Source organism: Mastigoproctus giganteus, chromosome 10 (assembly GCF_048544385.1).
Source record: "Mastigoproctus giganteus isolate SK-2022 chromosome 10, ASM4854438v1, whole genome shotgun sequence".
Lineage (NCBI taxonomy): Eukaryota > Metazoa > Arthropoda > Arachnida > Uropygi > Thelyphonidae > Mastigoproctus > Mastigoproctus giganteus.
In genome coordinates, this window is record NC_143584.1 from 161708387 (window position 1) to 161729518 (window position 21132).

The window sequence follows — 21132 nt, forward strand, 5'->3', positions numbered from 1 at the left end:
GCTTCTGAAGCTTGAAGTTCCCTTGAAAGGTCATAGATTTGCAATGACTGAGGAAAATTATTCAGAATGCAACATAGGAATTATTAACACTTCCAAAAAAAGGTTAGAAGGAATGTTGAGGGGACTACTTTGAAGGAGATCCATCCAAATAGCTGATTAAGTTTTGCCTTTTCCCAAATGTTAGTTCAGTCCCAGAACTTTTTGATCACACCGTGGATACATGCGCACACACAGATATCTATATAAAGCAACAGTCTTAGTGGTTTAGTGGTCGTGATACACCTTTGAGGTGTATCACGACCACTGAACAGAAAAGCTACAAACATCTCATACTATACTTCTCAAGTATTTTTGTACAGTTACTCAGAAAAACTTTAGGCTGAGTTACGTAAAGAAAGCCAACACAAGAACCACGGGAAACTTTGGGAACTTTACGGGGCAAACTGATTTCCCACTATCGCAGTTTCTCTCTGCATTCTCGGTAAACAGATGGTGTGTGTTATCAGTAGTGGTGTTATCGAAGTTAATAACGATGTATTGATAAGTTTTTTTTCTCATTATTAAAAGCAGATTATTGGAGTTCATGAGTGTAATGCCTTCGCATCTGAAGTTTACTTATGGGTACACCCTCCAGATTGCCTCAGTCTTAGGGTGTTTATCCTCCCCTCCTGCTGTTTTAAAATAGGAAAACTACAGATGGTGCTTGTTATCTGTAGCAGCAGCACAAGTGGTCTTCCTATTTTAAAACAGTGGGAAGAGAGCAGTTAAACACTCTAAGACTGAAGCAGTCTGGAGGGAGTACCCATAAGTAAATTTCAGCCCACTCATGAACTCCAATAACGAGAAAAAACTAATCAATACATCATTATCAACTTCTTCTGCCACTTCCGATAATATGCACAATCTGTTTATCGAGAATGCAGGAAGAAACGAGTTTGCCCGGTAAAGTTCCTTAAGTTTCCCGTGGTTCTCATGTTGATGACTTCCTCTACCTTAGCCAAATTTTAATTTCAGAAACTACCCTAGTAGAACTGTGTGTGTCTGTTTAGGAAGGTAGAGTTGATACAATCATTAACCTTGAATCAGCAATTTTTGCTTTTTCACAAAGATTCTCCTGGTGCTTCATTTGATAAATGCAGTATGAGCACCTTGGATTAAGGCTGTGATTGTGTAATGTGAAACACTTTCTTCTTATTCTATATGTGAAGGAACTGTTGTAATATCAAACAGTTAAATCCAAATTCTGCAGGATCTCCTAGATAGATAATCAGCACCATGGCAATTTTTCTTAAACGTATTTTGATTATTTTTGTTAGAGAGCAGAGTGAATTTAGAAATTTATGATTTTCTATTAATCCACTGGATATATAATTTTTGCAACAAGATATCCAAACTTTCAAATTCATTTCATCCTACAATACCTCACCCCAGCACAGATGACATGGATTGTCATGTCTTCTGTATTCTCCCTATTTGGCTATAGAAAAGTTTTACTTATTCTCACAAATGAAGGAGGCTTTACAATGCAGAAAAGTTTGAGAGCCATTCTTCTCAGAGAATAGTAAGAAATGTCTTTCCAGTAGTAGCATTGCAGTAACAACTATAGTGTATAAGAAGTAGGAATAATACCCTGAAAAGTAAAAATTTTTCTTTCTCTGTAATTTTGTTTCATAATAAAAAAAATTGATGACCTCTACTTTCTGAGTTCACTTCAGACAGAGTCAGAATTTGTTTAGTTGAATGACAGCTTTGTTGTCGAATGGAAAGTTAAATATTTAACTTTAATTTTGCAGCCATTTACAAGAGTTTACGGTAAGTGAAATTTTATCCTTTAAATTTTTTAAATTTATTTTTCTATTAATATTGAAAAATAAGCTAGTACAGGCAATACATACAATCAGGGCATATAAAAATTTTCATAAACACAGAAAGTCAGTAATATACAGTAAATTCTTTAAAATCTAGCACCCTGTGGTATTGAAGAGTGCCTGATTTTAAAATTTTCTGAATTTTAGAGAGGTATATCTAGTATTGATGGATCAGTTTAAGAAGAGCATATTTCAATAAATATATGAATATTAAACACAAAACTGAACTTATTTACATCAGTAAACATGGATTTAAAACTGCAATGGTCTTGCCTTTGTAACAAGTGCCCTTGTATTGCACAATTTTCGACAAATAGTTCTAGCTGTAGTATAACTTTGAAAACTCTGATTTTGTATACCATGTGGCAGCTCACATCAAACAATTTCCTTACAACTGTTTTGATTGCATGGTGACAAAAGAGCCTACTTGAGAGACCTGTTGAGAGACCATTTAGTCCAGAAACAAGTTGTTACAGCATTCTCATTATTTAAACAAATGGCCAGTTAACCTTTTGAATAGGCCATCTGTTTGAAAGTAGTGCAATACCAGAGTAGCTTGTTGAAAGACAAGTTAGCATTAGCAGAGGCATATGATGCAAGAAAACAAGCTTATACAGCACCAGCCAAAATAAAAAAATAAAAAAATAAATAATAATAATAAAAAAATTTTTTTCTCCCCTCACATATCCACTTACTCTAAATGTTTATCCAGTTCCTCCTTGGATTTATTTAAGCTATCAACTTCCACAATGACAATTGCAGTTGGAAGTTTGTTCCAGTACTCAACTACCCACTGGCTAAAGGCAAATTTCCGTACAACTATTCTACAACTGTCTTGCCTCGATTTGAATTTATGTCCCCTCAGGTTCGTAATCTGAGCAAGAGGAAGAATCCCATCAGCATTGAGCCTGCTCAACCCATTCATGGCCTTATACACCTCAATCAGATCACCTCGCAGGTGCCTAGTCTCCAGATGCTGCAATTTGCAGAACTTAAGGCTTCCTTGGTAAGGTACCCTCACCAATCTTGTTGCTCTTCTTTGTACTTGTTCTAGCAACTCTATATCCTTCCTAAAATGAGGCCTCCAGACTTGTATGCAGTACTCAAGGTGTGGCCTGACCACTGCCTTATACAAAGAGAAAATTACCTCCTTACCCCTACTAGCAAAATTCCTGTATATCATTGACAAGACCCATGATCTGCTTTGGCAGCCTGTTTGCACTGCTCAGAAACTTCATATCTGACTGCATAATTACCCCCAGGGCTTTTTCATTCTCTACCACCCTGAGTGTAGTACTGCACAGTTGGTATATTTCTCTAGGGTATGTAGTACTTTGCATTTGTCAATGTTAAACTTCAGTTTCTACTTCTCAGCCCATCTGCCCAGTTTTTCTACATCCTGTTGCAGTAGCATACTGTCATTACTGTCATTAACAACCCTGCCAGCCTTTGTATCATCTGAAAACTTGGACATTAAGCCTGATATAGCTTCATCAATATCATTGATAATTATAGAAAACAACTATGGGCCAAACAGTGATCCCTGAGGGACTCCAATAATAACATTAGTCCACAAAGAGCAGTGTCCATTGATTACCACTTTGTCTTCTCCTATTCAACCACCCTTTTAACCATTGTAGCAACTTACCCTTAATGCCATATTGCTCCAATTTGTACGATAGTCTTCCGTGTGCAACAGTATCAAAAGCTTTCCTGAAATCCAAGTATGTGATATCAAAATTGATTTTTTGCATCTAGTTCCTTTGTGACCACATCATAGTATCCAATCAGACTGGTCAGACAAGACTTTCCCTTAACAAAGCCATGCTCTGTCTGAATTATTACTGCAGTCTTGTCTAGACAATCCAGCACTGCTTCTTTAATCAGTGACTCCATTATTTTCCCTAGAACAGAAGTTAAACTAATAGGTCTGTAATTATTCATGTCACCCTTTGATCCCCCTCTGTGAATTGGGAATACTGTACATTTGTACATCTCCAGTTTGTGGGAACCACTCCTGAGTCCAATGACACCCTCATAATTATGGCTAAGGGTTTATTTACTTCCTTTGCCACCTCCTTTAATATAATTGGATAGATCCCATCCACCCCTGGTGCCTTCCTTTTGTTTAACTTCAACAATTTCTCCTCCACTTTGCTCTCAGTTATTACAAAATCATTAAGCTCTCTGTTAGAGTTTAATAAGTTTCTGTCCTCCACTTCCCTACAGAAATCCTCGTATGTGAATGTAGATGCAAAATACTCATTCAGTTTTGGCAGCTAACTGAGGAGGATTATCAACAATCAAACCATCGATATCGAGTGGACCAATCGGATTCATCTCCTCCTTCTAGAGTTTACATAAGTAAAGAAGTCTTTACTGTTTTTCTTTGCATCCTTTGCCAAAGATTTCTTGTAATCTGCCTTTGCTTGTCTAACCTCCTTTGTGACTTGATTACAGACTAGCTTATATCTACCATAGGCTTCTGTGTCGCGTGATAATTTATATGCATCCCATGCATTTTTATTCTGTGTCACAAGTCTCATTAGTTCATCTGATATTCATTTAGGCCTAAACCTTGAGCAGTATTTCTTAGTTATAATGAAAAGCCTAGTAGCTTCCAAGATTAATTCCTTGAATGCTTTCCATTTAGAATTTATTGTTGGTAACATCATCAGTTTTTCTGATATGAGAATTAAGATCAATTGATTATCTTGCAGTTTAAATCCTGTAGCCTGTAAAAACAGATTAAAGGGTAAGATAGTCCTTCAAGCATCTTATAAAAAAAAGTTGTTTTTGTTTACATGAATTCATAAAGACAAATGTTATTGTTGATACAAGCTTTCGTTTGATACAGGCTTACTTTCCTAATATTTCTGTATTGTAAAATGTGTGATATTTTAAAAAATTTTAGATTGTAAAGTGCCAGATTTTACACAGTTTACCGTATAATGAAAGCAAATAAAATAGTTCCAAAATGACAGAAACACCAAAATATACCAATGCACATATAAAAGATGTCAGAGTAATTACGAAGCATTGAAATCATATTAAAAAACATTATGGAAATTGTATTGTTTCAAAACTTGATACTACGACATGTTGGACAGACAATTTGTATAATTGATATCTGCTAATATCTATAAAATCAGCAAATGCTAACTCATTGTGATTTTCTGTTGTACAGGATTTGTGTCCTCATTTTAAATAAAATTTTTAAATCAAACCAAGTCTTCAAGCAGAAATTTCCAGCAGATTTTTATTTTTACTTTTATAAATACAGAAATTTTTATAAATACAGGTGACCCCCTGCTTAACGCTGATAATTCGTTCTGGAAAAAACAGAGCGCTAAGTGAGCGCTGCATTCCATTAGGTAACATATGTATTTGTGAGTTGCGGTCGGTGCCATAGGATATTTCCTAATCAATAATAAATGGTAGTGAAAAGATGCACAAATGTCGGTCAAAATATTTAATATTCAATATTTAATATTCATATAAAATATTCTGCATTACATACATATATAATTATGTGTTAACTACTTACGTATCAAAATTAAACTTAAAATTCCAATTAAAATCTTGAATTTAATTGATCTAAATTGATTTTAATTTAATTGATGAATTTAATCATGAAAAATGTGTTGATTTTGGGTTGTACTTTGGCCTTCTTCCTGATAAACTAAAAGGGGTTTTAATTTTAAATCCCCCGCAGCGTTACCACACAACAATAAAGTTAACCGATTCTTTGCTGCTTTGAAACCTGGCATGTTTTTTCTTCTTTCAATACTAAACTTCTTTTAGACATTCGTTTCCAAAAAAGTCCTGCTTCATATATGTTAAAAACCTGTTGAGAAGTATAACACATAATACCCCTCTTCATAATTTTAACAAGTTCTTTTTTGAAAGTTTCGGCTCCTTGATATGCACTTGTGGCTTCTTCCTGAATTTTAAATCTATTCAACTAGCCCTTACTAGTTTTAAATGGTTCCACAATTTTTTTTTAGGTGAGTTTTCTTCAGATCATCATATAGGCTAATTTCTCTCTCTGTCACACACGCACGCACGCACACAATTTAACTTAACTGAATTCTGCATTGGATATTAGATAAAGTCTCTGCATTTCAATCCTAATAGCTGGCCTAGTCCTAGTTCCTTGCAGTGGAACAGCTATCTTTCCGGCTGCTAAAATTAATTCTTTATTTTTTTTATAATTTTTCTTACAGTTAAACTTGCAAGTCTTAAATTATGGCACACATCTGCTTGTCTTTGACCGGAATCGGTTAGCTTCAAAACGTCTAATTTAATTTTCAAATTCAGTCTTTTTCTTACATTTGTAATCTTCGTACTGTGTCCAGACGTTGTTGCTTTTTCATTCTTATCAGCCATTATTAACTCTTCAAAAATGTAACTGCGTTGGTTGCATTAATTATGATACAATGTTAAGAGTAAACTGTTCGTTATGCACGATGTCTAATACTGTACTGAGTGATGACTAGACTTCGGATAAATGCATATAACACAATTATTACAAGCAGTATACTTGATCATTTATTAAAATGTTGATCTCGGAACTGCCTAACAAGTCACTGTACTGCAATTAAATTAGCGTGCGAGAAAATTTCACTGATTGTGGGAAATTTTCTCAAGTTGGCGTGGGAAACGTTTTAATACTGCTTTGCTATTAAATTTTCAAGCTATCAGCTCCATCAGATGAAATGATTTCGTTAAATCTGCCAAAAATGCAATCTGTAAAAGAGCTTTATAGTGATTTGTGACAGTGTTATAGTCAGATACGGGTTATAATATAAGAGCAGCGTAAAGTGAACCGCGTTATAACGAGGGCCTGCTGTATAGAAATTTTAAGCCAGTAATTCTCTTACCTGAGATTTTCAAGATTTGCTTCAGTTAGCATTAGCATTAGTAGAGGCATATGTTGCAAGAAAGCAAGCTTATTCAGCATCAGCCAAAAAAAAAAAAAAAAACAACCACTACTCCCATTTCACACCTCCGTTCGTTCGAAATACCTATCCAGCTGAGCCTTAAATTTGTTTAGGCTATCAACTTCAACAACAAGCGATGGGAGTCTATTCCACAAACCAACTGCCCGCTGGCTAAAGGCAAATTTCCGCACATCTATCCGACATCCATCCTTCCTCAATTTGAATTTATGCCCTCTCAGGTGAATTTATGCCTTCTTCAGGAACGGGAAACCATAATAACTGCTTCAAGGTATAGTATAAAACTGTGCATACAGCAGGCCCTCGTTATAACGCAGTTTGCTCTATGCTGATTCGCTATAACGATGTTCTTATATTATAACTCATATCTCACTCTAATGCTGTCACAACTCACTATAATGCTCTTTTACCAGTGATTAAATTTTTGGCATGTTTAACGAAAACGTTTCATCTGATGTAGCAGATGAAACATTTGATAGCTTGAAAATGAATAGCAAAACAGCATAAAAAAGTTTCCCACACCTACATGCGAAATTTTCCCATGCTCATTGAAATTTTCTTCCACGCTAATTTAATTGTAGTATGGTGGCTTGTTACATAGTTCTGAGATCAACATTTTAAAAAATGATTACGTATATTGCTTATAATATTTGTGTTATATGCATTTATCCGAAGTCTAGTCATAACTCAGTACAACGTTAGGTAACGGACAATTTACTCTTGAACATTGTATAATAATTAATGCGACGTAGTTACATTTTCAAAGATGAATAATGGTGGATAAGAATTAAAAAGCAACAATGTCTGGATGCGAATTTGAATTTGAAAATTAAATTATATGTTTTGAAGCGAATCGATTCCGTTCAACGACAAGTAGATGTGTGTAATCATTTAGGACTGGCAGATTCAACTGTAAGAACAGTTATAAAAAAATAAAGGATTAATTTTAGTAGTGGGAAAGACAGCTGTTCCACTGCAAACAACTAAATTGGTTATGGCTAGGCTGGCTATTATGATTGAAATGGGAAAATTCTAAATAATTTTATTGAAGGAATATCCAACGCGCAATTCCATTAAGTTAAATATTATTAAATAAAAAATGATTAGCCTATATGATGATCGAAGAAAGCTCATCTTAAAAAAAGAAAAAAAGTGGAACCATTTAAAACTAGTTAGGGCTGGTTCAATATACAGGCATACCTCGGTTAACGTTACCTCTGATAACGAAGCTTCGATATAACGAAGTCCGCAATTTCAAGCCCCATTTAACATAAAAAAAAATATTCCAGTTTAATCACCTGAAATCTAAACAAACTGAAGAAATGACGGAAACCTTTTGGGCTTCTCGTGGTTGGTTCGAGAAATTTAAAAAAACGGGATTCATAGTGTAAAATTAACAGGAGAAGCTGCAAATAAGTTTCCAGAAAAACTAAAGGAAATAATTGAACGTGAAAATTTTCTACCAAATTTGGTGTTTAGTGTTGACGAAAGCGGTCTGTTCTGGAAACGGCTACCAACAAAAAGCTTCATTTCTATTGAAGAAAAATCAGCTGCTGGGTTCAAAGCAGCCAAAGACCGTTTAACGTTACTCTTTGGATCAAATGCCTCTGGCGATTATAAATTAAAATTGTTATTAGTTTACCATTCAGAAAATCCGAGGGCGTTAAAAGGTAACATAAAAATGAATTTACCTGTAATATGGAAAGCAAATAGAAAAGCGTGGGTTACCAAGGAGTTATTTACTGATTGGTTTGTTAACCGTTTTTGTCCTGAAGTAAAACAGTATTGTCAAAAAAACAACTTTGAAGAAAAAGCTCTTTTGTTGTTAGACAATGCTCCGGGACATCCTACTGATCTTAACACGTTGGACACATGTATTCCTGTCAAAGTTGTGTTTCTTCCAGCAAACATAACTTCCCTGATTCAACCATTGGATCAGGGAGTAATAGCATCATTTAAAGCTTATTATCTGCATCGAACATTAAGCAATTTAACTGAACTAGAGGATAAAGAGGAAATGACAGTTAAAACTTTTTGGAAAAACTACACCATTAAAAACGCAATTGAAAACATTGATAGTTCTTGGAAAGAAGTCACTAAGAAATGCTTAAATGGAGTTTAGCGCAAAATATGGCCAGAAGTTGTACTAGAAGAAGAAAATAACATCCAAGAAATTAGAAATGAAGTTATCCAGATGGCTCAATCAATAGGTTTCGAAAATGTCGATGAAGAGGATGTTAGAAATTTATTGAATGCAGAAGATGATGGTTTTTCAGTGGAAGATTTAGAAAACCTTGTTAGCAACGAAGACAAAGATAATGAAGACGAAGTTAAAGAAGTTCCTGCCGAAAAAGTGTTAACAACCAAAGATTTAAAAAGGTGCTTAAATGACATTGAAAACGTTTTAAATTTTTTTAGTGAAAATGATCCTGATTTAGGAAGAAGTGTTATTGTTAAGCGATCAGTGTTAAATGCAATAACTCCGTATAGGCAATTGTTAAATGAAAGAGAAAAAAGCATAAGAAATCAACTTTAGACTCATATTTTAAATTGCGATTTCACTTTGTATGTAAGTTGACTGTTTATTTAATAAAACCTTTCTTTGTTCGAAAAAAAAGCTTTTCATTTTCTTTACGTAAGAACGTATCCCTATTCTGGCCATAGTATTTTTACCTCTGAAAACGAAGTTTCGCTTAACGAAGTAATTTCGTGGAACGCATCCTATTCGTTATTCGAGGTATGCCTGTATTTAAAATTCAGTGAAAAGCCGTAAGTGCAGATCAAGAAGGAGCCGAAACTTTCAAAAAAGAACTTCTTAAAATTATTGAAGAGAGGTGTTATACTTCTCAACAAGTTTTTAACATAAATGAAACAGGACTTTTTTGAAAACGAATGCCTAAAAGAAGTTTCATGTCGAAAGAAGAAAAAAAAACATGCCTGGCTTCAAAGCGGTGAAGGATCGGTTGACTTTATTGTTGAGTGGTAATGCTGTGGGGGAATTTAAAGTAAAACCCCTTTTAGTTTACGAGGAAGAAGGGCAAAGTACAAGCCAAAATCGACCAAAGATACGAAAACTCGACAGCCCAAGGCCATCAGATTAATAAATTCATGATTTTAATTGGCATTTAAGTTTAATTTTGATATGTAATGGAGAATATTTTATATGTACAGATTTTTAATATTAAATATTTTGACCGACATTTGGTATCTTTTCACTACAGTTTATTATTTGTAAATCGCAGTGATATAGACCGCTGGGAATACGGTACTCACTTAGCACTGATTTACTTAGTGCTCTGTTTTTCCGGAACGAATTATCAGTTTTAAGCAGGGGTCACCTGTAATTCAATTATAGAATAAAATTAATTAATTAGAATAGATGGAATAAGTATTGGAAAACTTGCTTAAAGTATGTTACAAACTTTTTGACAGGTGAACCTTGTGACAGACAAAAGAATGATTTGACCCTGAGGTATAAAGGGAGATAACTACCCGAAGCTTGATGAGGGCCTTTCGCTTATACCATCTTCATAGGGTAAGCGAACATGCCAAAGGCCGTATTATATGCTCAGGCACATTCCATTGTAGTATTTCAAAAGTGTGCTGGGGGGGTGAGTAGGCGAATGGAAGGGACCCCCCTGTATTTCATTAATAGTTTGAGAATTTGAAAATTTAGAGATTTAGTACAGCTTAAAAAGGTTTTATGGAGAAAGTCTTCACTCAGAAAATCTGGGGGCATGTCTACCTGTCCCCATTAATAGAAGTTCTGGATGGCCCCCTACTAATGGGGTTTCTCTCACATAGGTAAAGATCCAGCTGACCTTTGAATTTTTCGAAGCTGTCAGCCTCAGCTACTCATGGAGGCAACGTACTGATGGGGATGCGTAGTCATGTACCCTGATTTCTGAGTGGACACTTTCACATCCTTTCCTCCATAAAACCTTTAAGCTGTTCTAAATCTCTAGATTTTCAAATTCCCAAACTATTAGTGAAATATGACGGGCTTCTTCTCTTCCATTTGCATACTCACCCCCCCCCACCCCACCACATTTGAAATGCTACAATGGAATGTGCCTGGGCCATATAAATACGGCCTTTGGCACATGTTCGCTTGCCCTATGAAGATGGCATAAGTGAAAAGTCCTCATCAAGCTTTGGGTAGTTCCCTCCATTTATACCTCTAGTATTCGTCATGCAAGGATTTAAGGTTGAAATCATTCTTTTGTCCTGTCACAAGGTTCATCTGTCAAAGAGTTTGTAGCATACTTTAGGCAGGTTTTCCAATACTAATTCCATCTATTCTAATTACTTAATTTCATTCTATAATTGAATTATGTGTAGTTTTATATCTTACCTTGAAGCAGTTATTATGGGTTTACTTTTGTGAAAAACTGAACGAAACTTAAAATGAAACATATATAAAAGTTCTGCTGGAAATTACTGCTTGAGATCTTAGATTGATTTAAAAATTTAATTTAAAATTAAGACAGATTCTGTACAAGAGAAAATCACTAGTTAGAATTTGTCCGATTTTACAGATATTAGCAGGCCTCTGTTACACAAGTCCAGAAAGTCATTATGAAGCCAGAACAACAAAATTATTATAAAATCTATTATATAACCTTATATAATGACATGAAAAATTAGTATTTGAAAATTAAATATGCAAGGCATGATATGGGTTTAAATTAACTATACAGGGTGTTTCAGTTAAACGTTTCAGAACTTCTATGAGGGGTAGGGTACATCCTGACAACTCGAAATCATATAGCAATGTGGGGTCGGAAATGCTTTCCTGAAGCGGTGTCGTACACAGAAGCACCATAAAAAGAAAAGAGACCGTAAGTGAGAAATCGTTTTAATAATACATGAAAAGAAGCAAAAGGTACATGGATTAAAGTAAGTGTTCGAAGTTTCTTCCACGGGCTACAATGCACGCCTCACATCTCCGACGCATGAACATCCGAACATTCTGGAATACTCCAGGCGAATTTCTTCGGCAGCTACTGCGATTCTTGCAACCAGCTCCTCAGCATTGTCAACAGGTGTCATAAACTAGCGATTTCATATGACCCCAGAAATAAAAATCAAGACATGATAGGTCGGGTGACCGAACAGGCCAACGCACGGGACCACCACGTCCGATCCACTGTTGACCAAATGTGACATCCAGGTAGTTACGAACATCTCCGCTATAATGGGCAGGGGCTCCATCGTGTTGGAACCACATTGTCTGTTGCGTCGATGCAGAAATCTGTTCATCTCTCAAAAGTTGTGGCAATACTTGCTGCAGAAAGATCAAGTAGATAGGTCCGGTTAGACGACACGGTAACAGGTAAGGTCCGATGAGGTGATCTCCCATAATACATTGACCGAAAATCGAATCTGTGCTGCACGACGTCGTATTGCATGCGGGTTCTCGACCGCCCAGATATGGTCGTTATGCGTGTTGAAAATTCCTTCCCTTGTGAAGGATGCCTCATCGGAAAACAACACTTCAGCAGGAAAAAGGGGATTTGTAGCACATTTTCCAAGGTACCACTGTGCGAAAGCAATACGAGGTTGAAGAAACTTCGAACACTTACTTTAATCCATGTACCTTTTGCTTCTTTTCATGTATTATTAAAACGATTTCTCACTTACGGTCTCTTTTCTTTTTATGGTGCTTCTGTGTACAACACCGCTTCAGGAAAACATTTCCGACCCCACATTGCTATATGATTTCGAGTTGTCAGGATGTACCCTACCCTCTTAGAAGTTCTGAAACGTTTAACTGAAACACCCTGTATAATATCAGTGTAGATACACCATAGTTTACCCATAAATTAAACTATGTATGTAGTGTAAAGGCATTGTTTTTAATTGTATCTCATATTGTGGCTACCTTTACAATGAGTGTGGCTACCTACTCTACTGAAGGTAGCCACAATATGAGATACAATTAAAAACGATGCCTTCACACTATGTACGTAGTTTAATTTATGGATAAACTATGGTGTATCTACACCGATATTATATAGAAAAAATAGTATATAAATCTGTTCTATGGTGTACTTTTTTATTACACATTTTTATTTATGTATGTATGTTGCCTTTGAAATAATTTTTGCAAATAAATATAATAGTAAAGCTTTAGTAATATAATAAATTGTAAATTTTTGGTGGTATAATATAATAATAAATTTTTTTAATGTGAAGAACTTGGATTTAACACACAAAGAATGACTGGAAATACTTGTTTGTATTCCAATTTTGATTTGCCTTTGTGCAAACAACTGTAGAATTTTTCACCTCTAGTTCTTTCCTGAGACATCTTGAATTGCAAAACTCATAAATGGTTGTCATTGTACTGTATATGAGTTGTTCAGTGTTCTTCAGAATTTTGGGTTTGTGACAATTTCTATTTACTTTCTTTCTCTTTATTTTATAGAAGTTTTAGCTGTATTTGTTTTACTCTCACTCTGGATTGTTCAGAAATCTCATTGGATTGTAGTTCTATGTGTAGAATTCTTGTGCTCATCTGCTTTCAGTTTACTCAAGTTTTTCAACTTGTTTAAACAGTAGCAGTTTATTATTGAGTTCTTATTGAGTTTTTCCTGAGTTAGTAGCAGCCATATATGAGGGGTGATCATTTAATTTGCGGACTGGTGCAAGATTTTATGTTTACCACATGAACTTTCCATAGCAGCTGCTAGAGGCGGCGCTCTCCCCTGATTGCTAATGAGCAGACTCTGTGTGTGAATGCGAGTACTTGTTGAGCTAGTGTTGTGTGAAGAGAGTTTTTTTAGCTGCTTGTCACTGCTAATTGTTTTGAAGCAAGTATCATGTTGGACATACAGATTGAACAGCAATGTATGATTTGTTATTTTGTAAGATCATTTAAATGCATCAGAAACAGTTAAAGAGATGAATGAAGTGTATGGTATTGAGAGTTTTGGTAGGAATGTCATATTTAAATGGCACAAGCGATTCAGTGAAGGCCACGAGTCTGTTGTAGATGACCCAAGACCTGGTCAGCCTTCCTCCTCAACTCCTGAGCAAATCGCAAAAGCCCAGGAAACCTTGAATGAAGACAGGCAAATTACACTTCATGAATTAGCTGTTAGAATGTCCATTTCTTATGGTAGTGTTCACAATATTGTGAAAGATCACCTGGAAATGTCGCGAATCTGTGCCTGCTGGATTTTACACAGTTTGACTCCAGAAAAAAAACAGCAAAGAATAGACTTGTGCAAAGAAATGCTTGATCATTACAGTACAAGATCAAAACTTCTTAAATTGAATAGTGACTTGTGATTAAACTTTGAATTTTCACTATGATTCAGATGCAAAACAACAAGGAAGTGAGTGGAAGCATTCTAATTCACCAAGATCTAAGAAATTTTGAGCTTCTCATTCAACTGATAAACAAATGGTTCTTGTGTTTTTTGACATAAATGGCATTCTTGTTACACATTTTGTGCCTCGTGGAAAAACTGTGAATAAGGAAGCATACTCTGAGGTTCTCAGAGTAAAACTTCAGCATGCCATTCACGAGAAACATCAAGAACTTTCCGGTGTGAAGTGGTTTCTTCATGAAGACAATATGACTAATATTGTGCAGCCAGTGATCACTACCATAGGTGCCAAGGTTCTGCCACATCCTGCTTATTCATTGGACTTAGCCCCATGTGATTTTTTTCCTGTTTCCATGTCTGAAGAAAACCCTGAAAGGTAAGCATTTTGCATCCAACAACAATGCTTACAGAGCCACAACGGTTGGCTCCTCCGTAGCCAGGTGGGCAGGAGCAGCAGTGCGTAGCATATGCTTCTTGATTAGACCGGGGTTCGAGCCCGTGACCACCAAATACGGAGGATGCAGAAAGGTCAGGGAATGACCACTGCATATCCCCGGAGCAATATGGCCTTAGTTGCTAATGCTCCTAAAAAAAAAAAAAAAAAAAAAAAAAAAAAACCAAACCAAAAAGAGCCACAACGGAAGCACTTTGCAGTCTTTCAAAAAATGGCTTTAAAGAAGCATTTAATGCATGGGTGGTGAAAGTGTGTAAAGTTCAAGGGAGAGTATTTCGATAAGAAGAAATCCATAGAAGACTCAGATGATAATTAAGATAAGATCTTGCACCAGTCTGCGAATTAGAGCATAAGAAAGCTGCAGGCTTTTGCCACAGTAACCAAAAAAAGCATAAAAAAACAAACAAATAAATAAAATAGTAAAGTAAAATATATAAAATAATAAAATAAAGCATACCTATGTGTTTCTCACCTCATGTAGGTAAAAATCCAGCTAACGTTTGAATTTTCCAAGCTGTCAGCCTCAGCTACTTATGGAAGCAACATATTCTAGTAATTTAACAACAACCTACAATACAACTAAATCTCTTTGCCTTTTATTTTGAATTTATGGCCCCCCAGTTATGGAATCATATACAGGCAACTCCGATATAATACGGTACTTCTACAACACGGTTTCGCTTTAGCACAATTGATAAATTACGGCAATCCTTGCACAACATGGTACTTTTACAACAAGGTTTCGCTCTAACACAGTTTGAGAATTGCTGTAAATTTCGCATAACATGGTATTTTTGAGCTTTTGTGCTGGGAAAACCCTGCTATTATGTTAGATGTAATTTTCAACATTTCCATTCCTTTTTGTGAATCCCTGCTGTTGACTCGCTGGTTGCTATCACCTTCGTGATATTTTTCTAAAGCACATTTCTAGAGATCACTACCATAAAGCAAAAACAATTTGCAGTTTCCAGTTTGTTGGTCTTTTCTGTTAGTGTAATCAATTATAAATGTGTAGCAAATTCGATCTTCTTGCATTTGCTATAATACTGATAGCTGGAATTCTGTGGGTTTTCATGTTATTATGGTGAAATTGTTTCCCCTTCCATGAAATATTCAATTATATGAAAAAAACATAAATAAATTTTCAGAAACTCATTACTCCTTATCATGTTTGTTGCAACTGGTGTGTGCCATGTTTTTTGTTATTAATTGCTTATCATTTTTACTGTTTTAAATTTTACAACAACAACAAAAAAAAAAAAAAAAAAAAGGCAGTGAACAGAAATATCAATTAGTATGTACATATTACAGTATGTATTAATTAAGCTATGTATGTAAGCATAAATTTATTTTTATTTTGCTAACTGGAAAATATTCCGATTTTCACATATCATTTAAAGTGGGGGTCCACTGTATTTTGTTGGGAGATCCCTGGGTTAGGTTCTGTGCTATTGAACTTGTGCTTGTTTGAGACTATAAAAAATAATTGTGACTTTGAAGAGTGCAGTTCATGACTTTTAAAGAGAGCAGAAGGTACACGAAATCTAGATGCTGTAGAAGAGATTGTGCTGAGCAGCGATGAAGAGGGGGAAAAAAAAAAAGAAAATTAAACGAATGTACATTATCTCACACATAAGTATCACAGTTTGTAAGGTAAGACGTTTGTTCAGTTATTACTATTTAAGTTAGTACTATTATAAAAATAAAGTTAAAATATTAAGTTATTACTATTATAAAAATTTAAGTTTCCAATAGTTATAAAAAAAATGGCATACTTTTGTTAGCTTTTGGAACATAACTCCCCTTTTTGTACTGGTTCTTAGTCGTGTGTAACAGTTTCACATTAGACGAGATTTTGTAGGAACTGAACTACTGTGTTATACGAGGGTTACCTGTATTACAGTGAAAATTTTGTCTTCATTCATTTTCCTACCTCCTCTCATGACCTTAAAGACCTCAGTTAGGTCCTCACTGAGGTGACTGGATGCCAACCTCTATATCTCACCTATTCAGTATTTTTTCACAAGGGTGCCATTTTCAAATCTCACCAAGTATTAGTATTACAGGTGGCAAATGATGCAAGGAAGCAAGCTTATGCTATAGCATCAGTAAAAAAAGAAGGGAAAAAAAAAATCGCTCACCTTGTCTTTCCATCCCCTTCTAATAATTTGTCTAATTCTTTCTTAAATTTAGAAGATTAGAAATGTAAAAGAGGTTTGAAAAGCACTAGGAACTATAAAATAAAGATAGAGTTTGTCTTTATTCCTAGAATTCTGCTCACCCTTCAGACTCTGAAGGGTGAGTAAAACATTTTCCAACATGAATTTTAATAAAAATAGATATCGCTCACAAATGACAGACTCCAATCTTCAAGCACTTCTAAGAATTTCTTCAAGTGGACTCGACTTTGACATAGATAAAATAGTAAAGGATAATCTTCGGCGCCTCCGTAGCCAGGTGGGCAGGAGCAGCAGTGCCTAACACACGCTTCTTGATTAGACCGGGTTTGAGCCCGTGACCACCAAATACGGAGGATGCAGAAAGGTCAGGGAATGACCACTGCATATCATCGGAGCAATATGGCCTTAGTTGCTAATGCTCCTAAAAACCAAAATAAAGACAGAGTTTGTCTTTATTTTGGTTTTTAGAACAACAACAACAACAAAGGATAATCTTCGATATCACAGATTGCATTAAGTATTTATAATAAAGCTTATTTTTTCCGCAGATTGTCTTAACGTGTTTAAAATTCGATATTATCTTAAATCTATTTGTTTTTTTTAATATATTTATCAAAGTTCAATTCATTCAACATTGAATTATGTATTTTTCTGTATGAAAAATAAATTGTTTACTTAATATATTTTTTCACTGAATTCACCCTTTTTCAGTGGAATTTTTCTTAAAAATATCAAAATTTAATTTCTGCATAATTACATAGATACATAATTGCATAAATGCTAATGCTCTGGTGAGTATCAGGTTGATGAGAGTCATCTACCACCTAGTACTGCCTGGTAACATAGAGGGGCGGCATTCCTCTATGTGGTGTGGGTGCCACACCTCGACCCCTGCTTACGTTGGTTGGTGGTCACCCACCATGTACTTGTGCATGGAGGTTATACCCAGGATTACTAACAGTCCCACCATTGTGAAGGTGCAAGCAGAGGATTTGGCTGTCATAGACCGTCCGGACTTCGCTGAAATTGGGTCCACTTGTCTTGAGTGTCACCCGAATATCAGTTCCATCAGCGTTTTAGACTCCCAGGTAGCAAGTGCAGCTTGTCTGGCCTATCTGAGAGAATGTCTATGACAACCTCAAGGACCAAGAGATTATGCTATACTTTATGCCATTTTTATGCAATGACATTATTTTATAATGCTTATTAAATAAATTAATAATTTTTATAATAATAAATTAAAAAATCATTTTAAAAGCATACAACATTTTTTAAATATTTAATTTTAAAAAGTTCTGTACATAATTAAGATGACTTCACTAAAGCATTTTGTATATTTTCTGTTTATATTAATGGTATTGCTGGTTTAAAAGTTTATTTTAAAAATAATGTGAATTTTTTCCGTCCGCAAAAAACATAAACTGCCATCATTAGTGCAGTGCATGACATTATAAAGTTTTTTGTTTTTTGGCAAAATTTCAGCTTGAAATCTTGTAGAATCAGTTTATGCAGTTGTATAAAATTAACAGCCCAAATCTGAAATTTTTTAAAATTATTTTTTTTTTATTGGAGTAAAGCACCTTTTAATTGGTAAGTAATTTTTATTGTTATAAGTAATTCTCAAACTGTAATTTGGAATAGGTAATTCCCAAGGAACCAGCAATAAAGGTAGCACAGTCTGATTGTACTCCCCCCCTTCTCTAAAATGGGTTGTACATTTAATTCCAAGGCATTTTAGTGAAATATACCATAGGTGTATTTAAATAAAATATACCAGAGTATCTTGGGAAGAATTTTCTTACACCTTATGAATCTTTGCAAATGGCAAATAAAGTTTTCTGATATAGTGATTATTATATAAATTTTCTGTGTGAATTTTATATTTTAGATCCAGCTCAAATGGTGCCAAATGGGACTATTTTATATCACAATGGAGTTCCATATACATATCATAATGGTATGGCCTTTTTCACAACTCCTGAGGCAATCTGTCAGTTTCCATCCCCACAGGTAATATTTTAAAAATTAAAAATTTGTTCTTAAGTTTAAGACAGTTTTAAGCTTAAACTTCTGTGTGAAGGAATCAACTAAGCTATGATTATATTATTAATAAAGATCATCAATCTTTAAACAATAAAAAATTAGTCTCAAAATTTGACCAGACATTTGTGCAAAGTGATTAATTTATCTTGTTTGTGTAAAAAGCCTCCAGCCTTTAGGATTATATTTGTGACCTAGAACATTCATTAAGCTATCAACATCATTTCAGAAAGTGAGAGTTCCTGTCATAGAAAGTATATTAAATCCTTTTGGCAACTGCAATATCCAGATATGGTTATGTGATGTGTGAGAAAGTTCTATTGCTGTAGCCTGAAATTGAAGAGGCCCAAAGACTCAAATCAAGTCATTTAGTTCCACGTTAGTAATCAAATGAGGTTGACTCTTTTTGGTTGCCATATATATTCTTTCTCCTTGTTGGACACTTCTTGTTTATCATCTTCAAAAGATATGACTATCATCTAAAGTCCATGTTTGATGAATCTTAGGAATCAACCTTGTGATGTGAATGGGTGGCAATATTTCAGAAGGCAGATTGGGGTATTCAGTCTTCTGCTTCTTACTTTTGGTTGACTGACACTCATAATTATCTGGTGCAATACCATCACTTTGCTTATTGGAGACTGGAAGCGATGTTTAGTCTCCAAAGCAAAGCTCTAACATCCATATGTCTTCCAACATCCATTGTGACTGATGTCCTTTGAGGTTATTGGCATTAATGGCATATTATGCAAGAAATCAAGCTTATACAGCATCAGCCAAAAAAAAAAAACACCCACACTCCCCATTTACCTTCATAATGGTTGGACTGTTAGTAACCTTGGGTATAACCTCCATGTGCAAGTCCTGAAATATGCACACTAGGTGACCACCCAGCTGGGTGTGCAAACCAATGTAAGCAGGGGTCGTGGTGTGGTGCCCACACACCACATGGAGGAATGCCATCCCTGCCTGTTACCAAGCAATACTAGGCAGTAGATGACTCTCATCAACCAATGCAATACTACCACTTTGCTTATTGGAGGCTTGAAGTGGTGGAACCCATGTTTAGTCTCCAGAGCAAAGCCCCGGCAAACCTTCTACCATCTCTTCCATTATGCAGTATGATTGATAGCTTTTGCGGTTATGATGGCCATCATGGCAAGTACAATTTTTCTTACATTTCAAGGGTGCAGCTCAAAAACAGTGTTCATAGGCCAGCCACTACATAGTCCACTAGAGACAACCTCTTGGTAACTCTCTAGGAAACTTCTGGATGGAGACAACCTCTTGGTAACTCTCTAGGAAGCTTCCGGATAAGCTAGCATATAATCCCGCTGCCTCTACTCTGCCAGATAGTGACTGGAGGGAGTCAGAGTATTGTGTATGCGGTGGAGGGGGGGCATTATCAAGGCTACATTATGTCAAGTAGCTGGGTACATTGTAACCATCTGTAAGCCATATCCAAAAATTTCATTACTTCATACAGCATTTCCCCTCCTACTTTTTATTATTGCTGAATACGTCATGAATTGTCAAACTAATAGAACAAACTTATCTGTGAAAAGATCTAAACCACCCAAACACTTTAACATTAGTAGAGGCAGGCATATAATGCAAGAAAGCAAGCTTATGCAGCATAAGCCAAAAAAAATCCCTTTCCGATTTAGCCCATCCATTCACTCCAAATGTTTGTCCAGTTCTTCCTTGAATTTATTTAAGCTATCAACTGCCACAACGACTAATGGAAGTTTTCTTTCACCAGTCAACCCCCTGCTGGCTAAAGGCAAATTTCTGCACATCTATTCTACAACTATCTTTCCTCAGTTTGAATTTATGTCCCCTCAGGTGCATAAACTGAGCAGGAGGAAGAATCCCATCAGCATTGAGCTTGATCAAAAACCATTCAAGGCCTTATACACCTCAGTCAGATCACCTCACAGGTGCTTAGTGTCCAGATGCACCAATTTGCAGAACTTAAGGCTTTCATAGTAAGAGCAACCCTTTGTTCCCAATCTCATTGCCTTTCTCTCTACTCGTTCCAGCAGCTTTACATATTTCCAAAAATGAGCCCTCTAGACCTATATACAGTACTCTAATTGTGTCCTGACCATTGCCTTATATGCTGGGTTAATCACCTCCTTATCCCTGCTACCAAAATTCCTGTGTATCATTGACAAGACTCCATGAGCTGCTCTGGCAGCCTGTCTGCATGATCAGAAAACTTCATATCTGACTGCACAAATACCCCCAGGTCTTCTTCATTCTCTACTACTCTGATTGTAGTATTTTTCA

The 21132-nt window shown here is 35.6% G+C and overlaps 1 protein-coding gene across 1 annotated transcript in view; it reads left to right on the plus strand.

Moving 5' to 3' along the window:
* LOC150079433 (uncharacterized) overlaps positions 1–21132 on the plus strand; it is a 253655-nt gene that overhangs the window by 138670 nt on the left and 93853 nt on the right. The window contains exons 6-7 of the mRNA XM_090382498.1: positions 1794–1812; positions 18689–18810. Coding sequence (XP_090238624.1) covers positions 1794–1812; positions 18689–18810 — 141 coding nt within the window. The remainder of the gene's footprint in view (positions 1–1793; positions 1813–18688; positions 18811–21132) is intronic.